Raw genomic sequence first — 18804 nt, 5'->3', positions numbered from 1 at the left:
TAGGGAAAGAAACTTCTGTCAAGTGGGCTGCATAGATTTCTCTCCCAAGAAGGAGAAGGCCAGTTTCTCAGCAGGTGGCCAGAGCACCACGGGTGGCTTCTGACCTCTTTGAAGGAGCAGAAAGGTCCTCCTTTGAAGGACACCATGTGAGCTGACCTGGCCTGAATTTTAGCCACGTCCTGTGTTTTCTCGAGAGGCCTTGTGGAGAACAAGAGATGACCATGAGACCCTCCATTACCACCCTGGCAGGAGTGTACTGCTGCAGCTCTGGGAGCCAGGAGGACCCCAGCCTGCTGCGAGCAGCCGAGAGCAGCTAATTTACCCGTTCAGTCTCTCTGAATTTGCTGGGGAGCTAACAAACCTCAAAAAGAAGAATTAAAAATGAATTCATTAAGAATAAAATTTTTGCTCTTGTTCAGCAAGAATCAGGATGTATAGAGCATGCTACATGGCAAATCATACTACTGATGTTGACTAATTAAACTCACCGTTTTAATATAATACTCATAAAATTTCACAGTAATTCTGTTGTTGCTTTTTGGCTGCATTTCATAAGGAGGAAAGAGGCTTGGTTTGCCCAAGACCAGAGTTCAGGGTTTTTTTTCAAAATTGAAAAACTACTCTTAACCATAAGGTGTCACTATAGCTCAATGCACAATTATTTGTTGACACCCATATGCAGAAAACCCCATTTTCTGTTTCCATTCAGATGAACAAACTCACCTTAAGTGTAATATCCAGTGTACATTAAAGTTTTTTACTAGTTCATCCCAAATTTTTCAAGAATAATGACTTGCCTAAAATTATGTACTAAGCCAACTCACTTCCCATTTCTTTTGCCTTCCAGCGAGGAAATAATTGGGGAACCAGAGAATATAAGAAAAGAGCTTTGGGATCCCCACAGCCTGGACTTTGTGAAGACCCCCGGAGGCAGTGTGGTGACGGTCTTCTGTACTGACAGCTCTGGCATCCTGCAGAGCCTTTACAGGTATAGGACACATGAGAAACTTTACAAACCAATTTTTTGAAACAAGGGTATCAAGTAACTACCGCAGTCACTCTTCACTGACAGCAGTGTGAACATCCCTGTAAGGGAGAACATTTACCTGCTCTACATCATGACTGCTGAATCACCAGCTGTTTCCCAGATTACCCAACACTTTCTCGGAAGTTATTAATTTAATATCGTATTGTACAGAAGTGACATTGACTTGAATTCACAAAAGGAAGATCTTACCTGAGAGTTAATGATCCGCATGGTTGTTTTATTTCCAACATCTTTTTCATAGCCACGTGTTGGAGCAGAATTAAATCTTAGAACGGCATCATGGGAATCTAGGGGCATAAATGAGGAGGTAAACTGTTTTTCTTAGTAATATAGAACAGTAAAATAAAACAAATGATCTCAACTAATGTAAAACTTACACATTTCTCCGAATCTTGATATTCTAAGGATAATAAACATTCTGCTGTGCACAAACAAAAAGTCCTCTTGCATCTGCCATTTGTTATTAACATTATTAAAATCCACCGGAAAAAAGTTCAGCATCATCTATTCATTTAGCTTGCAATACTTAAATATTTCTCTTAATTGGATAAACTTAGTGTGGGAAGGTTATTAGTACACCCAGTGCACACAATTGCTTGCTATTTCTATTGCAAAATTTAAAAAGAATTACCCCATGCAAAAGCATGTTAATTGCAAGAATATCTAATTGCACATTCGAATGAATAACAATGCTTAACTATAAGCTTGTGCTTCACAGTATTTTATAATACCTGAAAATCTCAGACTTTGCCAAACCTATTAGTCATACTGTGTACTTATTCTCAAGGTCAGTACGAGTCTTAAAGAGTCTCTGTAGGGAAGACAGTTCACACATAGAAACCTGAGGAACTCTTGGTAGCAAAGATCTAACAGAGCTGAACTGTCAAAGTTTCCCCATGAGCTGTTGACCTTGGAGTCATGCAGAATAGAAAGCAGCTACAGGTCAAGTATGGGTCAAGGGCAGACACTACGTGCAAGCTTCTGCTGGATAAAAGATAATCACCCTCCCAGTGCTTCTTTTAAGGGGATTTCAAAGCCCAAAAGGTGCAAGTGAGAGTAAAACATTATATTCAGTGTCCAGAAACAGAGTCTGTCAATAGCGCCCTATTTGGTATACTTTTGTCCCTTCTATTGACGGAAGCAGAGAATATGATCAGGCCAAAAAGGGCATCTAAGGCCTTAACCCACAGGTAGTTTATACAGCTATTTATCTCTAGTCACTTAAAATGTGGTTGTCTGTAGCTCAAAGATGGAGGAGGCAGAAGTTCCCAAAGATAAACAAGATGCTTCAATGGAGTTCAGGCCTAATCCTATCAAACTGGGATCTTCTGCCGTTGGACACTTTTACTCCACACTTGTACTCAAGACAAGAAAATGTTGTGTGACATGAAGCTGGCACTTCAATCTCAGCCATACTTGCTTGCTTTAACACGTGTCTGAAAAGACAGATTTTTGCCAAATGTCTACTGAGCCTAACTCCTCAGAAGCTAAGAAGGAGTGAAGGCTTCTTCTGTGTCCCTATGCAGGGACAACCCTAGCCTCAACACCTAGCCTTCCTCTGCCTAAAACATAAGCATCTTGATTGCGTAGGAGCTAGAGGACATGAAGTCGAGAGAAGCTGCAGGTACTCCACATTTTTGGAGAAGGAAAAGAAAAACAAAGGTCCTTTATACTTGAAACCTGGTTATGAATTTAAGAACATAAATTTGGACCTGCACTTGACAACATTTTGACAATCTGTTGACTGAGAACTGGGAATCGGGTTGGGAAATGGGAATTTTATGGTTCTTAACTTGAGAGACACTGTGCTGCATTTCCAACGTTGTTCATGCTGGTTCTTCATAACGAGAGTAAACACCTTTCCTTCACCATAAAATATATGATCAGAACACAGACTAACACTGATAACAGCTGTTTTTAAGTCCACTGATTTTAATCTTATTAAGTATTTGGACATAACAATTTCAAAGATACACAAAGTTTGGGTTTTGATCATAGATCCCTTCCTGATGATGCCAAAATAATTGGGTGTCCCATTAAACAGCATGATCACGATGGGAGCGTTTGCTGCACTTGCACAGTATTTCCATACCTAGTTTCATTCAAAAACAATCGGAGTAGTGGGAGGGAGGAGGGCAAAAGGCAGAACACAAATTAACATTTCTGTCTGCGTTTCTAATAGGAGCACAGAAGAGGGAGCTAAAGGCCTGTGAAGAGAAAGGTCCTCTGCTGTTGCTCTCTTAAGCCTTTTTTTTCTTTTGGGAGGATAAATAGTAAAAGCCTTTTGCCTGCAGCAACTTCATCAACTGAGGCCGTACAGCCCATTGCCCAAAATCCAGAACTCATGCATGGGGTGTTTTTCCCCAGTCCCCAATGATGCTGACTTTCACAGAATCACAGAATGGTCAGGGTTGGAAGGGACCTCTGGAGATCATCTAGTCCAACCCCCCTGCCAGAGCAGGGTCACCTACAGCACGTTACACAGGACAGCGTCCAGGCGGGTTTTGAATGTCTCCAGAGTGGGAGACTCCACCACCTCTCTGGGCAGCCTGTGCCAGTGCTCCACTACCCTCAAAGTAAAGAAGTTCCTTCTCATGTTAAGATGGAACTTCCTATGTTCAAGTTTATGCCCATTACCCCTCGTCCTATCACTGGGCGCCACTGAAAAAAGACTGCTCCCATCCCCCTGGCATCCTCCCATTAAGTATTTGTAAGTATTAATAAGATCCCCCCTCAATCTTCTTTTCTCTAGACTACAGAGACCCAAGTCCCTAAGCCTTTCTCCATAGGAGAGATGTTCCAATCCCCTAATCATCTTCGTTGCCCTTTGCTGGACCCTCTCCAGCAGTTCCCTGTCCTTCTTGAACTGGGGAGCCCAGAACTGGATGCAGTACTCCAGATGCAGCCTCACCAGGGCAGGGAGGATTTTTTTTGCCATGCCTCAGTGGATACGGAGGAGCTCAACACAGGTGCCAGGCTGCCTCCATAGGGCAGCACCACCCTCCGCCCAAGGGGCCTCCAAACTGGCAGGTTTGCTTGCGTTTTCAACCAAGAGCTGGTAGACCTGGTGCCAGCTTTGGGAGAGGACAGTCTTCTCCTAGAGCTGTGCACGCACAGGGAAAAAGAGCATCTTGAACAGGTTGATCTTTCTCTTCCCGGTCGGACTCTTCTCTCTCTTACCAAAGACTAGAAGGGAGGTGGAAAGGTACGGCCAAGAGCTCAGCTGTAACACATACTGGCTGGACTCTGCAGGGGAAACAAAACTTCTTCCCCATGGGAATAAAAATATAAACAGTGGGAAACACTGCCATGATGTCTCTGGTATATCAGCACTTCCCAAGAGCTGCACTGTCCACTAAGACCCATAGGTTTGCACCAGGCCCTTCTGGGATGGCTGGAAGCAGTCAGTTGGCCGACTACATTTCTGGGCCAAATTCTCTGCTCACTCACAACTACCTGATCATGGCCTGGAAGACACTTAGAAAAAAATCTTCTATGACTGCTGCTGCCCCACATACTTTCCTGTACAGCAGGTAGGAAGAGATCCAAAACTTCAGTGCAGGACTGACCAAAGAGCACCTCCTCCCTTTAGGCAGCATCAGATGACAATTTCCTAATTAAATCAAAAACTCTTCCTCAGAGAATAACATGAGCTTTCTGTGCCCAGAGTGTTCCTGAGAGAATGGGTACATACAGGAACATCTGGGCCCCGGGTACCATGTCAAGCACCGAAGTCCACACCTGGGCTGCACCTAAGTGTGCAAATATACCATGATGCACACTGTAATATATAAACATATAAGTATGTCACAGTGTGCTATGGATTCTCCAGTACAGCACTGATCTTTACCAGTGTATATTGGGTATACTGGGGTACACTGACAGAGGATGATTTTATTTCAGTCAAGGATAGCATGTTGGAGAAGGGAGCAACTGTTAAGCTATTTCACCCTAAGGATTTATAAATCAGTGGGGCTTCCTGTGAAATTGGGGGTTACCCTGGTGTGATTTTAGCTGCAGGCTGGCCGGACACCCATGCTGTGCTGGAAGCCTATTAGAGCAGTTTGATAATGATAGCAGCTCTAATATATCCCAGAGATTTAAAGGAAACCCATCTGTGTCAAAGAAATGATACAGTGCGATGAAGCAGGTGTTGGGATGTGAAGTCCTGGAAGATGGGAGGATTAATGAGCGCACACCAAAAGGTTTTTATAAAGAGATGAAGGAGATAACCCTTCTTGCTCCAGAACCAAGATAGAGACATACATTTCATCCTTCTTTCAGAGTTCTTAGCATACTGCACATGTACTACTAAAATGAAGAACTACTGAGATGTTAACATGAGTAGTAATACTTATTTATAAAAAAAAAACAATAACCACCACAAAAAAAATGACCTGGATTAGTTATATGACTCCACAATCCTTTTCTGAATAACCACTACAAAACTCCCACCTTAAAGTGGGGAATTCTGTGTGACGTTGACATCTCAGAACATCTGTAACCTCACTGACTCAGTGCAGCAATGGAAAAATCAATGGGAGGAGCTACTTCCACTCATTTAAATTCACTCTTGGAAAAGAGGTCAGGGGACTTGACCCCAGCACATGAGGCTGCTCAGGGGTCTGAATTCCATATGTCTGTGAACTCAAAACATGCACGAGATGAAGAGGTTGCTCTACTGCTACTTGCCAAGGAGACAAAGTTCAGTCTGGCACAGCAACACCACAAGCAGTTTCTCTCTGAGCCACTGTAAAATATAGACAGGTACAGCATAGCTTTGCAGAATAAAACCTGAAAATGGCTCTAATCTGCTGAAGAAATAAACACATGTTGCAGCAAAATGTCAAGTATGGCAGATCTGATGAAACCAGTGCCTCATTTATACTACAAGCTGTAATATGATAAGAAGGCATCATTGTTTTCCTTAAATCAAATTATGACTTTAGGCCTGGTACTCCTTTCTGTTATATTATCCTGAAAGGGAACAGCTTCACTAAAGTCTGTAAGCTCACGCTCACATGATGCTGGTGAGAGAGAACAACCAGGCTTTACAGACTTATGCTTGACAAGAATGAACCTTCTGAAAGACAAACATGAATACACACATGTACATACATACGCAGATGAACAGATGCACGTCACCCACCTATTTCATCCCCCAGAGAGGAGTTCAGTATTGCACCAGCAGACATAACTACGGCGCAGCTCCCAAAACCATGTGTATACAATTTGCCCAGTGGAATTTGGGGAACGTGCTTTTCCCATCCCAGAGTGGAGAAGGGAGCCTCCTTGCCATCTATTGTTTTCACATTCACCCTTTCTTTCAGCTCGCAGAATAGCTGGTCTCCTGTCAACTTGGAGTTTCGCTTCCCCTTGAACCGCACCCCATGCTTATTGGTGCTCAAATAATCTTTCATCGCCTTCTGCAGTCGAGGGTTTAGCATCTTGGAAGAGACATCCCCTTTCCAAAGCTTGTAGAGAAAGGATTTCGACATTGTGGGATATAGCCCATCCCAGTCATCAGATTCGTCAAGCAGCTGGCTTCTCCTGTGCTTTGTGCTCCTCCTCCTCATTCTTCTGTGATGGCTCCAGTTATTCTGTAAAATATTTACTTTTGGGTTATCCTCATCAGCTGAGACAAATTTTGCTATCTCTTGTAGGTGGTTGTGTGGCCGAGGCTGACCAGCAGCAAATAAATAATCATCATTGACTTGGTAGAAAGCACTTTTTGATTTTCTTCCTATCTGGGATGGAAAAAACTCATCTTCATTCCTAAAGGCATCTTCCAAATCAGTCCATTTCTTAATACTACCAGTCCCTGATTTAAATGTACCTAGGAGATCTTCATTAAGAAGTACCTCGTTCCCATCAATGGTTTCAGAGAATGATGGATCATGTATGGCTCCCATGATGACTCTCTGCTTGCCCTGAAGGGGCAGAAGCCTCTTAGTTTCAATGTAAGAAAAGGAACTGGGAACTGGTTCAGTAGTGTTGCTATCTGTAAAATAGATGAATATCACCAGAAAAAGCAGACCCCATGCAAAAATCCCAAACAGCATGAGTTGTTTCCATTGCTTCAAGTTAGGTTTCATGGCAATGCCTTTACAAGCTCCTCTGTGCCTTGAAGTATTGGTGAAGGAAAATGAAACCTGGAAAGAACATCAAATATTAATCAAGAATGGTTCTAAAAATAGACACAATTCAGAAATACCTTAAACCACTTTGATAGAAGGTGCAGAATTAATCTCCAAGCTGTAGCACGGAGGATTCAGAAGCAGAAACAAACTCCAGAGCCTGCAGACACTGTAGGAGTGACACGCTTTGGCTGTAACCACACAGTGACAGCTGCTAGCTACAAAAGAAGCTGGTGGCCAGTTTCTACAGTAACACTGGATCCTGCCTTCAGGGAGATCATGCGCCTGCCTGCTTCTGCTGTACAGAGTGTAGCATTAAGAGAGCAAAAGCAAAACCCATGCCTGGCTGTGTGCACAGTGGGGACATTATCAGCCGTCTTCTCTTTTGCCATTGCAAGTGGGACTGTGAGCAAGCCTGTCCCCAAAAGGGAACAGGCAGGGGGGCACAAACTCCCAGCCAGACAGCCCTCCTCTTCCCACAGCCCTGAAAAGGCAGTGCTCTGTGGATATCATAGAATCATAGAATGGTTTAGGTTGGAAAAGACCTTGAAGATCATAGAGTTCCAACCCCCCTGCCATGGGCAGGGACACCTGCCACTAGACCAGGTTGCCCAAGGCCACGTCCAGCCTGGTCTTGAACATATCATGGAGGGGGAACAGGGAAGAGCATCACACCGGCGGGTCAGAGGGGAGCCTTTTCCTCAGCTGGTATGAACTGGCACAGTGTCAGTGGGCCACATCAGACCCGAATAAGAGGGTGACTGCTGTATCTCCGCTGTGGATGCTGCACGCACACTGAGGTGGCGTAAAGGAGTTCTGCATGTTGAGGGCGTGAGAGGGTTTGCATTTTCCAAAAAAGGGATGGATGGCACAGCTAACTAAATGCATGCCTTCAGGGTAACGCTGGCGATTTACATAAAGGGGGTGGGTTGGTAATGTCGGACCTAGACTTGGAAATCTGTGCTCTACTAATACTTGGGGATTTTGGACAGCTTGTGCATTACTGGAGGGATGCGTGGGCCAAAAGGAAACAAAGTCTGACTGAGGGGGCTGTGTTCCAAGGAAAATACACTAACATGTTGCTGGACCATCATGCACACTACGCCCTTATGTGAACTCACTTGTGTAATAGAGCGGTGTGGGCATCACTGGCAAAGCCGGACGATGAAAGTCGAGCCCTCCCTTACCATAAGCCTTATCATTCACCTCCCTGGACCATAGTTATCATCAGCCTCAGTTGCTACACTGCAGTGTACCTCAGTGTACTACTTAGTGACAGATCGCTTACCTGATCTGGATTAAAAATAAGCCCCTTCTTCTGGAGTTTTGTTTCTAACCCCATTTGTTTCAATGACTGCTTAATGGTGGGACTTAAGAGCCACTTGTACCAGCCAGCTGTGATCAGAAAAGGGAAAAACAGAGCGGGGGCAGGCTTGGATTTCATTAGCAGCTTCTGCCTCAGGAGCCACCATCTCATCACACTGCATCTGAACAGCACTCACAGCTTACACATCTCTGACAACACAACACAACACTGCCTGCTGCTTACACCTGACCATCAGGAGGGACCAAAACCACGGTCACCATACGCTACCATCCTTCTGCAAGCTGCTGAAGTACATCAATGCTGAGTGCAAAGTTTAGACCCAAGCTGTAACTAAGGCTGTGTTTTCACATCGAAAAGAAACTGGCAATAACACTGGCATAAGGCATTCTCTCCACTCTGTCCCTCATTCCTACACGGTGCCTTTGCCGCCACCAACATCCTTGTGTGCTGATCTGGGATATTACAAACTGGACCAGTAAACTGATACAGCAGGCAGTTAGTGTGGGGAAATATAAGTTAGAGAGTTTCTTTGGTTTGGTTTGGTTTTTTTTTTTAACTGGGTCAGCCCTTTTATCCACTTCAGTGTGGTCACACATCCAGTTGTTTCAGCACAAACAAGGAGATTGCCCACCACAATGCAGAGGCGAGAACAAACCGCAGGTGGTATTAGCTGGGATACTTCAGGCTAGCATTTCTGCTGACCTCCTGGGAATGTGAGGCCACAGCATTACATTTCCAAACACAGTCTATTTTAATGATCTAGACAAAGCCTAGAACATTAAAAACAGCAAGCTGACTTTGGAACTCAAGGCAGTGCCCAAACACAGAGAGGATTCATGTCACACTTGGACGACCAAATTTCATTGCAAACACATTCCATTTCTAATACACTGAAAAAAAAAATAAATTCATGAGTGCGATAACCCCATGCACACATTTGGCTTGGCTCACACAAACCTCATGGAAAAAAAGCCGTGACTCCAACTGACCCATTTCCTACTTGCGCTCTGCTGCTGCTGCTGCTGCTGCTGAAAGACTGCTCTCTGCAGCACCTCCACGCTCCCCTGAAACCCCTTCCAATTTTAGATCACTACAGGCGATGATGTCCTGTGGGAGTCGACTTACTGTATATGACTGTTGTGCAACTTAGGTCTGCCCTGAAGTTATTGCAACCTGCCCGCTCATCAGCGTTCAGATGGTTTGCATTTTTAAATCAGCATTCTTCCCCCGCCTGAACTGCTTTCATCCCTTTTTATCATTTTCCCTGCTGTGTTTCCCCAGCACTTTTCAACACGTGGCTTCCAAACCACTGTGCAAGTTTGACTTTGCTCAGTCAGATGTTTCTCCTGCTGTTTTTTTTTTACAGGATCCGCAAAGGAAGCATCTTGCAGAATCTTTTTAACAGACAAGCTTGCAGGAAGTCAAGGCTTTAAAGGAAGAGGTCACTAATATTTTCCACTGAGTCACATAACAAGTCCAAACACAATTTAAACATAATCCATAACAAAATCTCACTTTTTTCTCATTTTTTTCCAAATTTTGTTTTATGTTATAACCAGAAGTTGATAAGAAATAGAAAGGGTTCAGCCTTAATTCAAGTGTGAGACTATGAAAGTTTCTAATTTTCTGTGATCACATGTGATTGGTGGAGCCAACTGCCCCAGCAGGAAGAATTAGTATGGACTCCTAAATTTGATATTCAGGTTACAATTTGAAAAAAAAGAATGAGTTACATTATTAATTATTTTTAAATCAAAGCGAATTAATTTTTTCCTCCCTAACACTAACAAGGTCATAACAGCACACTCATCTTGGTCGGTGTGTACATACGAGCATGCACACGATTACCTTTCTCAGGCAGCAAAAAAATTAACTGTGTAAAACAAAAAATCAGCACACAGCAGTATATTTTTCAACACTGCAAGCAAAAGGAGAGGCACCAGTGAGAATAAATCCGAAAACTTTACACATTAACTACTGCAGAAGCTTATCTACAATCCCTTGTTGCAAGTGGGGCCTCAAAAAGGATACTCAAATCTCTTGAAGACCGGAGCTATGCAGGCAAATCTCTGTGCTGCTTTAATGTTTTTTTTTTTTCCTCACAAGAAAAGCCTTGTCCTCCAGCAGTACAGCTGAGCTGGAAGCAAATTCAAGGTCATTACTGTATTAGTTGCAAGAAGACCCCTACAACCTCACAGGATCCTGAAGGCTGTGAGTGGAAAGCTGCAGTAAGGCCAGAGAAAGATCCATTATCTTATCTCCCTCTGCACTAAACATCCAGTCCTCTCCCCCTCAGCCCCTGCGGCTTCTCACATGCCACAGTCCCCGGCTCTGGGAATGAGAGGGCAGCCCCTTCACAGGGTTCCCACCCCTCTCATCCCCGCCACCCCCGTTGGCAGCAGACCCCTCCGCTACTCACGGGGGGGATCTCCCTCGGTACCAGCTGGGGATGTGCCTGGGCTCATGCCCTGTGTTCCTGAAGGAAGCACAACTCAATTGCAAAGAGAAAAACATTCGTGTAGGAAACCAGAAACGACGATCGTAATGAATTACACTGGCTAAATAAAGAAAAACAGGTGGTTTCACAGATGTAATTATTGAAGTCCACTGCATGCTTCAGGAAGAAACTTCGATCTCTCTCATCTATGCTCATCATACAGCTTTCAAGCTGTCAAAGCCATTCTACATGAATTTTAAAACTATCATTAACGTTGCTTATTGCCTCCAACTTCACCACCCCTGCTGTAATAATCCTCCCTACTTACAAGTGACGAGACCGCTGGAGTCACAGCTCCAGCCTAGGAGGACCAGAGGAATACATCTGCACCTGGGGAAAGCCCCCAAGCCTTAACCCAACCCAGGTTCCCGTTCAGCTGAAGCAATAAAGCTGTTTGCCCCACTAGCTGATGATCTCATTTTGCTGCATATCTCCTATCTGATGGGCTTTTTCAATCATTAACTGATTTAAGCTCCAAGTACCATATGGAGAGGGCCCTTCTTCTGAGCCAGCCAGGTTATTCGCATGAAAGCCATGGAAAACATGAGGTAAGGTACAAACCAGTGAAGTGGGCAGAAAGGTGAGACTTATTTGCTTAATAGAAGTATTAGCAGCAGCTATGAAAAAGAGAGGCAAACCCCAAGGGCATCTTTGAAGCATCCCAGGAAAAAAAGCTGATTCCCCAGTGGAAATTAAAGTCTGGTTTTCCAAAAGCGGCACCCATTTATGGGAAATTTCATTTTGCTACACTAAGATGCAAGAAACCAATGTGTTCCCCCTCTCCTTATATAGCCCATTGTTTTGCAACAAGGAGCACTTTTAATTTTTCTAAAGTAGGCCTCCTGACTATTTCTTAAATGAGAAGAGATGGATGAGGGAGATTTTTTCTTTTATTCCTTTGAAACATTCCTCCCTTTCAACACTGTCTATTGTTAAATTAATTTGTACGGACCCCGGCAGCTCAGAGGTCAGGATGGTTCAAGTTGATGTTCTAAGCTGTGCACTGTTATGTTAAACAGGGTTTTTCTTGGCTGCAGCTTTGCAGCGAGAAGGTCACCTCGGGGTTATTTGGGGTAGCAAATGTTAGCTGTGGGCAACCGTTCCCAAAGGGCTGGGAATCGGACCAGGGTTTATTTGATGGAAAGCTTAGGTAGGCTGAACAGATAGCAAACGCTCCTTTAGTTTGCTTCATCTCTTAGTCAGCTAATTCCAGGGTATTAAGAAACCTCTGGCATAGGGCAAGACAGCTGGAGGCTGCATTTCCAGGGTGGGGAAACACACTCATCCTCTCATGTGGGAAATGCCAAATTGGTTTTAGCATTATCACATCATTTCTGCGGTGCAAGCCATACAGTAGGCAGCAACAGACAGGCAAGCCTGTGGGGAGTGGTGACTGCCAAAAGATGTATATTAGTCTGTTGATGGCCTGGGCACTTGTCTTATTGGTTGTGATTAGGTCTCCTAATTAATGAATCTCTTTTGGACAACTTCCTTGTTAGTCCCAATAAATCTGGCTCCTTCCTTCAATGTTATTTTCAGAGGAGTCAAGCTGCATTCAGCATTCAGTATCATTTGTAGCAACATAAGAGAATGTCTTCCAAAACAAAGAAGAGACATCCAAACAACTCAGAAGCAGGATTTTTTTATTTTTCTTTTTCAATATTGCTCAGTGCCTTTTTAACCTACATTTGCTTATCTTCTTAGGGAAGATTCCTTGGGAGGTGTGTGGACAATGGTATTGCTAACCCGAATCACCCGTTAAATGTGAGCCAAGTGTCCCAAGCCAGGGCATTTGGAGAGTAGAGTCTCAGGTTCTTGTTTGCTTCTGGGGATGCAGGCAAGCAGCTTGTCTCTTCTCAGGTTCTCTGATAAAACCTAGGATTTCAAGTCAAAGGGGGTGGAGGTGGAGTGGCTTTTTTTTTTTTTTTAATTATTATTTTTACTAATGACCCATTTCCAGGAGCTCAGGCTGGAAGAAAATTACCAAATATAGTGAGACTTGCAGTAAAACTCACTCGAGCTGGCAACCCGGCAGCTGGAGAAATGCTCAGTGGGGCTTCTGCCAAGGAACGTGTCCTAGATTATTCTGTAGGAGCACAGGGGCTTTGATGCATAAATCTCCAGGCTTTAATGGGAGGTCAAAGCTATCTTCTATGCATCTGATACCCGCTCTCCATGCTCCACCTTCAAGTTCGAGTTGCCCAGCATTGAAGCCAGCTATCACTTCTCCTACAGCCCACAGAGCCACCCGCACAGCCCAGAGACCACATACAGGTTATGTGAGCGTGGGCTGACAGGAGGGAAGTAAAAATAACCATACCAGCTCTCAGCCTTCACATGCAGGCTTTCCCACTGCCAGTGGAAGCGTTCATCACAGCATCAAGGGCCAGGGAAAAGCTGGCTTCGCAGGGGCTGACTGTACCTCTCGGGTCAACCTCCACCTACCCAACTTGCAGCATCTTCTCTTACAAGCCACCACCGAGGCACTCGCTCTGATACACACCAAAATTCAATGCTCCAGCCAGAATTTCCTCCAACATTTCAGTTCAGGGGAGACAGCGCGACCTCTTTGCCTTTTACTGACTGGTTATGAGACGACCACAGTCTTGTTACCGTAACTGAGGGTTTCTACAGAAATGCATTGCGTATCACTGCATGTGAAATTCAGCACAACTTCAGTGTAAATCACTTCCAGACTCTTCAATCAAAACTACAAAGGGGCAGAAGTGTCACATAGTTGTGCTGAAAATAAGCAATTTTCACAACATAACTCAACTCAGCCCCTACAGCCTCTCAAGGAGCCCCTCACGCAGCCATGTAGTACCTGCACTCAGCCTTACCTACTTCTGACCTTTTTTTTTTGCCATTTGCTCTTGCCATACCTTTGCTGGCCCTGGCCCTGTTCACAGAGACACAAAGGTTCGAGGCTGCTTCAAGGCACAGCAAATGTCAGCAGTGCTGGGTTCCACCATGGGACGTGGGTGTAGAAGCCACCACTTCGGCCATAGTCCCTAGCACGTCCTCGCGCACAAATAGCAGAGAAGCAGCTAAGGTATCTTTTCTGCCCTTACAGAACTACCAGCTGGCTGTTGGCACTCCAAAGAGAGTACAAGTCACTTTTCCAAAGCGAAATTCAGTATGCCACCAGAAAAATCACAGAGGGATCCAGCTTTGTACCCCACCATCCCAGCTGGAGACACTCACACCTCTGTAGCTCCTCTCCACAGGCAAAGCCTGGTGGATTCAGGCCACAGGGCAGCCCCTGGTTCTCCTGCGCTGCATTTGTGGATCTCCGCTCCCTCTTATGAACTGCAAGTTGTTGAGGAACTGCAGTTGTCTGCCTGATCAGCGTTTGGGTCCTGGGAAGCCAAATGCCGTGGGCTGGCACGAGGAGCACTGGCTGAATTGGCGAGCTGGCTGCAGATAGAAGATCAGACCGATGGCCACCGCTTACTTGCACATCCTCCGTTTACATGTAACCACCTTATTAATGTATTTGTGTTTATTGCTGAGGTGAGGTCAATGAGGAGGAAGGGAGTACGCCAACACAGGGAGGAAGGCGCAAGGGCTGGGGGAGGCTGGGCTGGGCGGGAAGGAAGCCCAGCTGCAGAGCAGCATGGAGAGCAGGGACAAGATCGAAGAGAAACCATGTCCGCTCTGCTAGCGAAAGAGCAAAACACCACCTGCCAGAGGCTGGGACACTTCAGCACCGAGGGGTTGAGAGCTGGAAGCAAAAATTTCCTCCTGCCAGAACCATCACATCCTTCCCTCCGATCACCACCTTCCCTCCAGGGAGGCACCGAGCGAGCCCTGCTCCTGCTGAGGGCAGGATCTGGCCCAGAGCATCCTACCCTATTTCCCCAAGCAACCCATGGGAAAGAGGCCACCAGGCTCCTGCAACAGAGGGGAGGTCTGGGTCAGCAGCAGGACCCACACAGTGCCTTCCCCCTTTCCTTCTGGGCGGGGGGGGGTGTCACCAACGGTGCTCCTCACAGACGGAGCGTGGCCCCTGCTCCCCTCCCACCCTGTGCATCAGGACACCCTCTGACTGAGTTTGGCAGCAGATGAGCATCCAAAATAGCTGCACCTATTTTCCCCCCTTCTACCTTGCGAATGTCGCTTCACACCCCATACAGAGATGCTCCCAACCACAGGCACGGTTGGTGCCTGAAGACCCACAGCACAAGCAGGAGTTACCACCCATCTTAAGCACAGTCTGTCTTTCCATGCGACTGATCCTTCCCTGCCCACAGAAGAAGGTTTTAATCCCTCTCCCCCTGCTAAAGTGCAGTTCAGGAGCAGCTCATGCCTACGTTCTGATGTCATGTGTAACTGAACATGATGGCAGGAATCGCTTAATGCCCCAAAACAAGAAAGAGAGATGTGGAGAAATGGATGGTCTACTCAGTGTCTAATAAAGCATAAGAAGAAAAAAAATAATCCAGCCAACATACATAACTGTATTTGGTTCCCCTCCCTCTTTTTAAGAGACAGCTTTTGATACCGTACTAGCAAAAACACATAATTCAAAAAAGGAAGGAAGTGCTTTGAGGGTTTTTTATTTAAAGCTTGACAGGATAAACGAATCACAGTCTCATTAAATCACACAAATCTCAGGCTGCACACAAGACTAAACCACGAGAAATAGGACGTTACAAATCCTCATGCAGTTCTACACTTCCAGCACAACAGCTCATTTTATTTCTGCTCTTGGCAAGGTTAGAATAAAAGGCTTCTTTTCTTTGCTCCATAAATGTTTTTAGATGCTATATTACTTGAACTTAACACAGCAGTAATTGCACTGAAAAAGGGCAATCTGAATTGCTTCCTGAAAGAAGGAAACGTTTATACTAACACGCGCATGAACAGAGAGCACAGTTACAAAAGGTCTGTTTCAATCCTATCACAAAAAAACTTGACCAAACTCACAAACTCTTTCAGGCAGAAATGGCTGGAGAATTTTGATTTTCCACTCTAAACCACAACGAGCAACAATGTTTCTGAGATATACTGATTATCCATATCTCACTATAGCAGTAAATTTTACATCCACAGAGTGTGTTTCTATTGTATGTTCCAATAAAGCAAGTCCTATAGGCACTGTGTTTTGCTTTGCTTTTTATTACTAACTTTTTTATTAGACTCTAGTTTGTCTTTTTACATTTGTTCCAGAAAGCAAGCAAGCCCTTGTTTTAACACTCTAAAAAAGAACAATAGTAAATAAATTGTTCCCTATTTCTCAGCTCTATCTCAGTGCCAATTCCTATTTGCTTATGTTAGCAACGTAATTGTAAGAGACCATTTAGAAAATTATCATTGTTAATGTCTCATTTCTATATACTTATATACATATGTAGAAAAAACGTGCCTTCTATAAGCTTATTTGCTCTAGGCTAAAAGCTTGAATGAAAAGTTTCACCCTGGAAGAATGCCTGCCAAACTGAAGGATGAAGTCAGTTTAGCCCTTGTTGCATTACAAATACAATCCAAAATTGAAGTTTCCTGGACTGGAACAATTTTTTCCCCCTTTTTTGTGTATTTTAATACTTAACATGACTATGCTGATGATAAGCCAACCTACACTAGCTGGGATGTTTCGTTTGGCTTCCTAAAGCAAAATAAAGTGGTATTAGTATTTAAGTGTCGGGGGTTTTTTTTCTTTTTCTTCTTCATTCTGGCACTGGTTTACGTATGGCTCAAGGCAACGTTAGTTTAAACTATGACTAGATCAACAGAAATCTCTTCTCTGGGGGATACAGATGTTTGTAACCTGACACAACCCCCTAGAACCTGAATCCTACCTGTCTGGAAATTTTGCAGAGAAACAGGATCTCTGAGAACCACCATCATGAAACCAGGGTGAGGAATAGTGACAATTAAATCAAGGTTGTTGGTTGGATTCTTCATAGCTTTCCCCTTTGTGCAGTCACTAGTGCCCATGTGCAGTGCACAAGAAGCCCTCTCTCCCAGCACTGGCCATTTGCTCCCTACAAGTACAAATGACTTTACAAGGTGGAAGGTAGCAGAAAAATATTTAGGGTCTCTGAAAGCTCTGACACCATCCAAACTGTGAGAAACTGAGGTGAGAGGCAAGACAGAGTTGGCTAGTTTGCAAGATTACTTGTGTTAGTTGTTTTGTTATAAAAGTTGAAATGACGGGATAAGATTCTGAGCCCATCCTTACTGGACGCAACTATGGAATTACCATTTGATGATAATTTTCACCACCATAAGAGACAACGGAATCTAAAACCTTGTATTTTGAGATCTACAGGCTACTACGGATGAATCTGTGAAAGAGTAAATGGTTGTCTTACTGAGATACTCGGCAGAGGTTGTTGCTATGCCTTTACCTCTAGAGGAAAGTCTCCATTTAAACACCGACTTTGAAGTCTGAAGCTAATCAGTATACATGTAATATATTCCCTTTCTTCAGTTCTTCAACAGGCGGGATTCTCAAAATTTTCATTAAAATATTTGTTAGTATTTCAAATGCTGGCTACATCCTTTTTTGGTTTTCAGCCAACAGGCAGGCCTTCGAAATATCACTGATTTCACCAAAAAGCGCTCCTTCTAAGACTGCCATTGAGTATGCGAGGCATGAAACCCTTCTGCCTATCTTCTGCACCCTTTGCTTAGAAGATGCGAGTGCATCTGCTTAGAAGATGCTGGTGAAGCGCATCCTCTTGCCCAGTGCAGCACATAGCCATCCTCTCAGCAAGATGCCAGACACGCCTGAAATCCTCTCCTCTCCTCTCCTCCACTGGTAACTCAGCACCCATGGGAACAGGCTCCCTCCCGGCTGTGGTAAGGAGCAGCTGGGGTCTGCCCATGCTCCCCCAGCACACCCACCTGCTTGCTGTCCTGGGGAACCTCTTCTGAGCCAGCACTTCTCTTCAGGTTCATGACCTTCCCAGAAAACATGAGTTTCCCCTCACCATGGCACCATCTGCCACTTAGGAAGGCTACCAGTAACGCTTAAGCCAACCATATGGAGAATCGGGAAAAAAGTTTGCGAGGATGGAGACAAACTTTTGTGTGGTTTTGCCCCTTATTGCCTAGCATAATAAACAGCCCCAATCCACGTCTGCAGCTTTTAAGCGCTAAAGGCAGAGGGCAAGTAATAAAGTGAAGCCAATTCACTGCCCTAAATCAATCAGAAGAAGGTTTTCGCTGCCAACATAAAAAGAGACCGTTCTGAAAAAGAAATCTTTGTTTTAACATAGATTGATTCCTAGGCAACACCCAATCCTGTCAAACCTATTCAGTTGACGGGGTTTAGTCCTGCTTCAGTCCTGTTCAGACACTAAATAAACAAAAAAAACCCACCATTGAGTCTGATCTAAAAGCTAATGCTTAACGTTTCTAACATTTTCATGAGTCTTGCTTTTATTTCCTGATTTGCATCTATATTTCTAGTAGGCATATGTTACTAGAGATGTTTTACTAACAGTTAAAACTGCTACAGCAGGTATAGGGTATACTACACAGGAGGACTGCAAGCAAAGCAAAATTTTCCTACTTTCATCAGGTTGGGGTTTGGAGAAAAACGTACTGAAGTTCATGCCAAATATGGGTATAAAATGCAAAAAGATATACTGGCAGCAATCATAATTGACGCCAAGCAGTGATGAGATTCTTGTTCTGGTCTTCAGTTGTCTACAGTCTACTCCAAAATTCTCAAATTTTTCGTTATCTGTGCAAAACATTCTGTCGTGCCTGCTCTGCTGCCTTAAAAGAGTAAAATTCTTGTGAATCTGTATTTGGACATGAGGTAGTATAGCAAAGTCCCGGT

The 18804-nt window shown here is 44.3% G+C and overlaps 1 protein-coding gene across 1 annotated transcript in view; it reads right to left on the bottom strand.

Annotated features, from left to right (window-relative positions):
• The window catches only part of ST6GAL2 (ST6 beta-galactosamide alpha-2,6-sialyltranferase 2), a 24363-nt gene extending 17220 nt beyond the window's left edge, over positions 1 to 7143 (bottom strand). Inside the window, exons 1-2 of the mRNA XM_009883062.1 lie at positions 6198 to 7143; positions 1238 to 1335 (exon numbers count right to left, since the gene is read on the bottom strand). Coding sequence (XP_009881364.1) covers positions 1238 to 1335; positions 6198 to 7143 — 1044 coding nt within the window. The remainder of the gene's footprint in view (positions 1 to 1237; positions 1336 to 6197) is intronic.
• Positions 7144 to 18804: the final 11661 nt, after the last annotated feature.

Source organism: Charadrius vociferus, unplaced genomic scaffold (assembly GCF_000708025.1).
Source record: "Charadrius vociferus isolate BGI_N301 unplaced genomic scaffold, ASM70802v2 scaffold92, whole genome shotgun sequence".
NCBI lineage: Eukaryota > Metazoa > Chordata > Aves > Charadriiformes > Charadriidae > Charadrius > Charadrius vociferus.
Note: the sequence above shows the minus strand (reverse complement) of the source record. Positions and strands in the feature narration are given on the sequence as shown.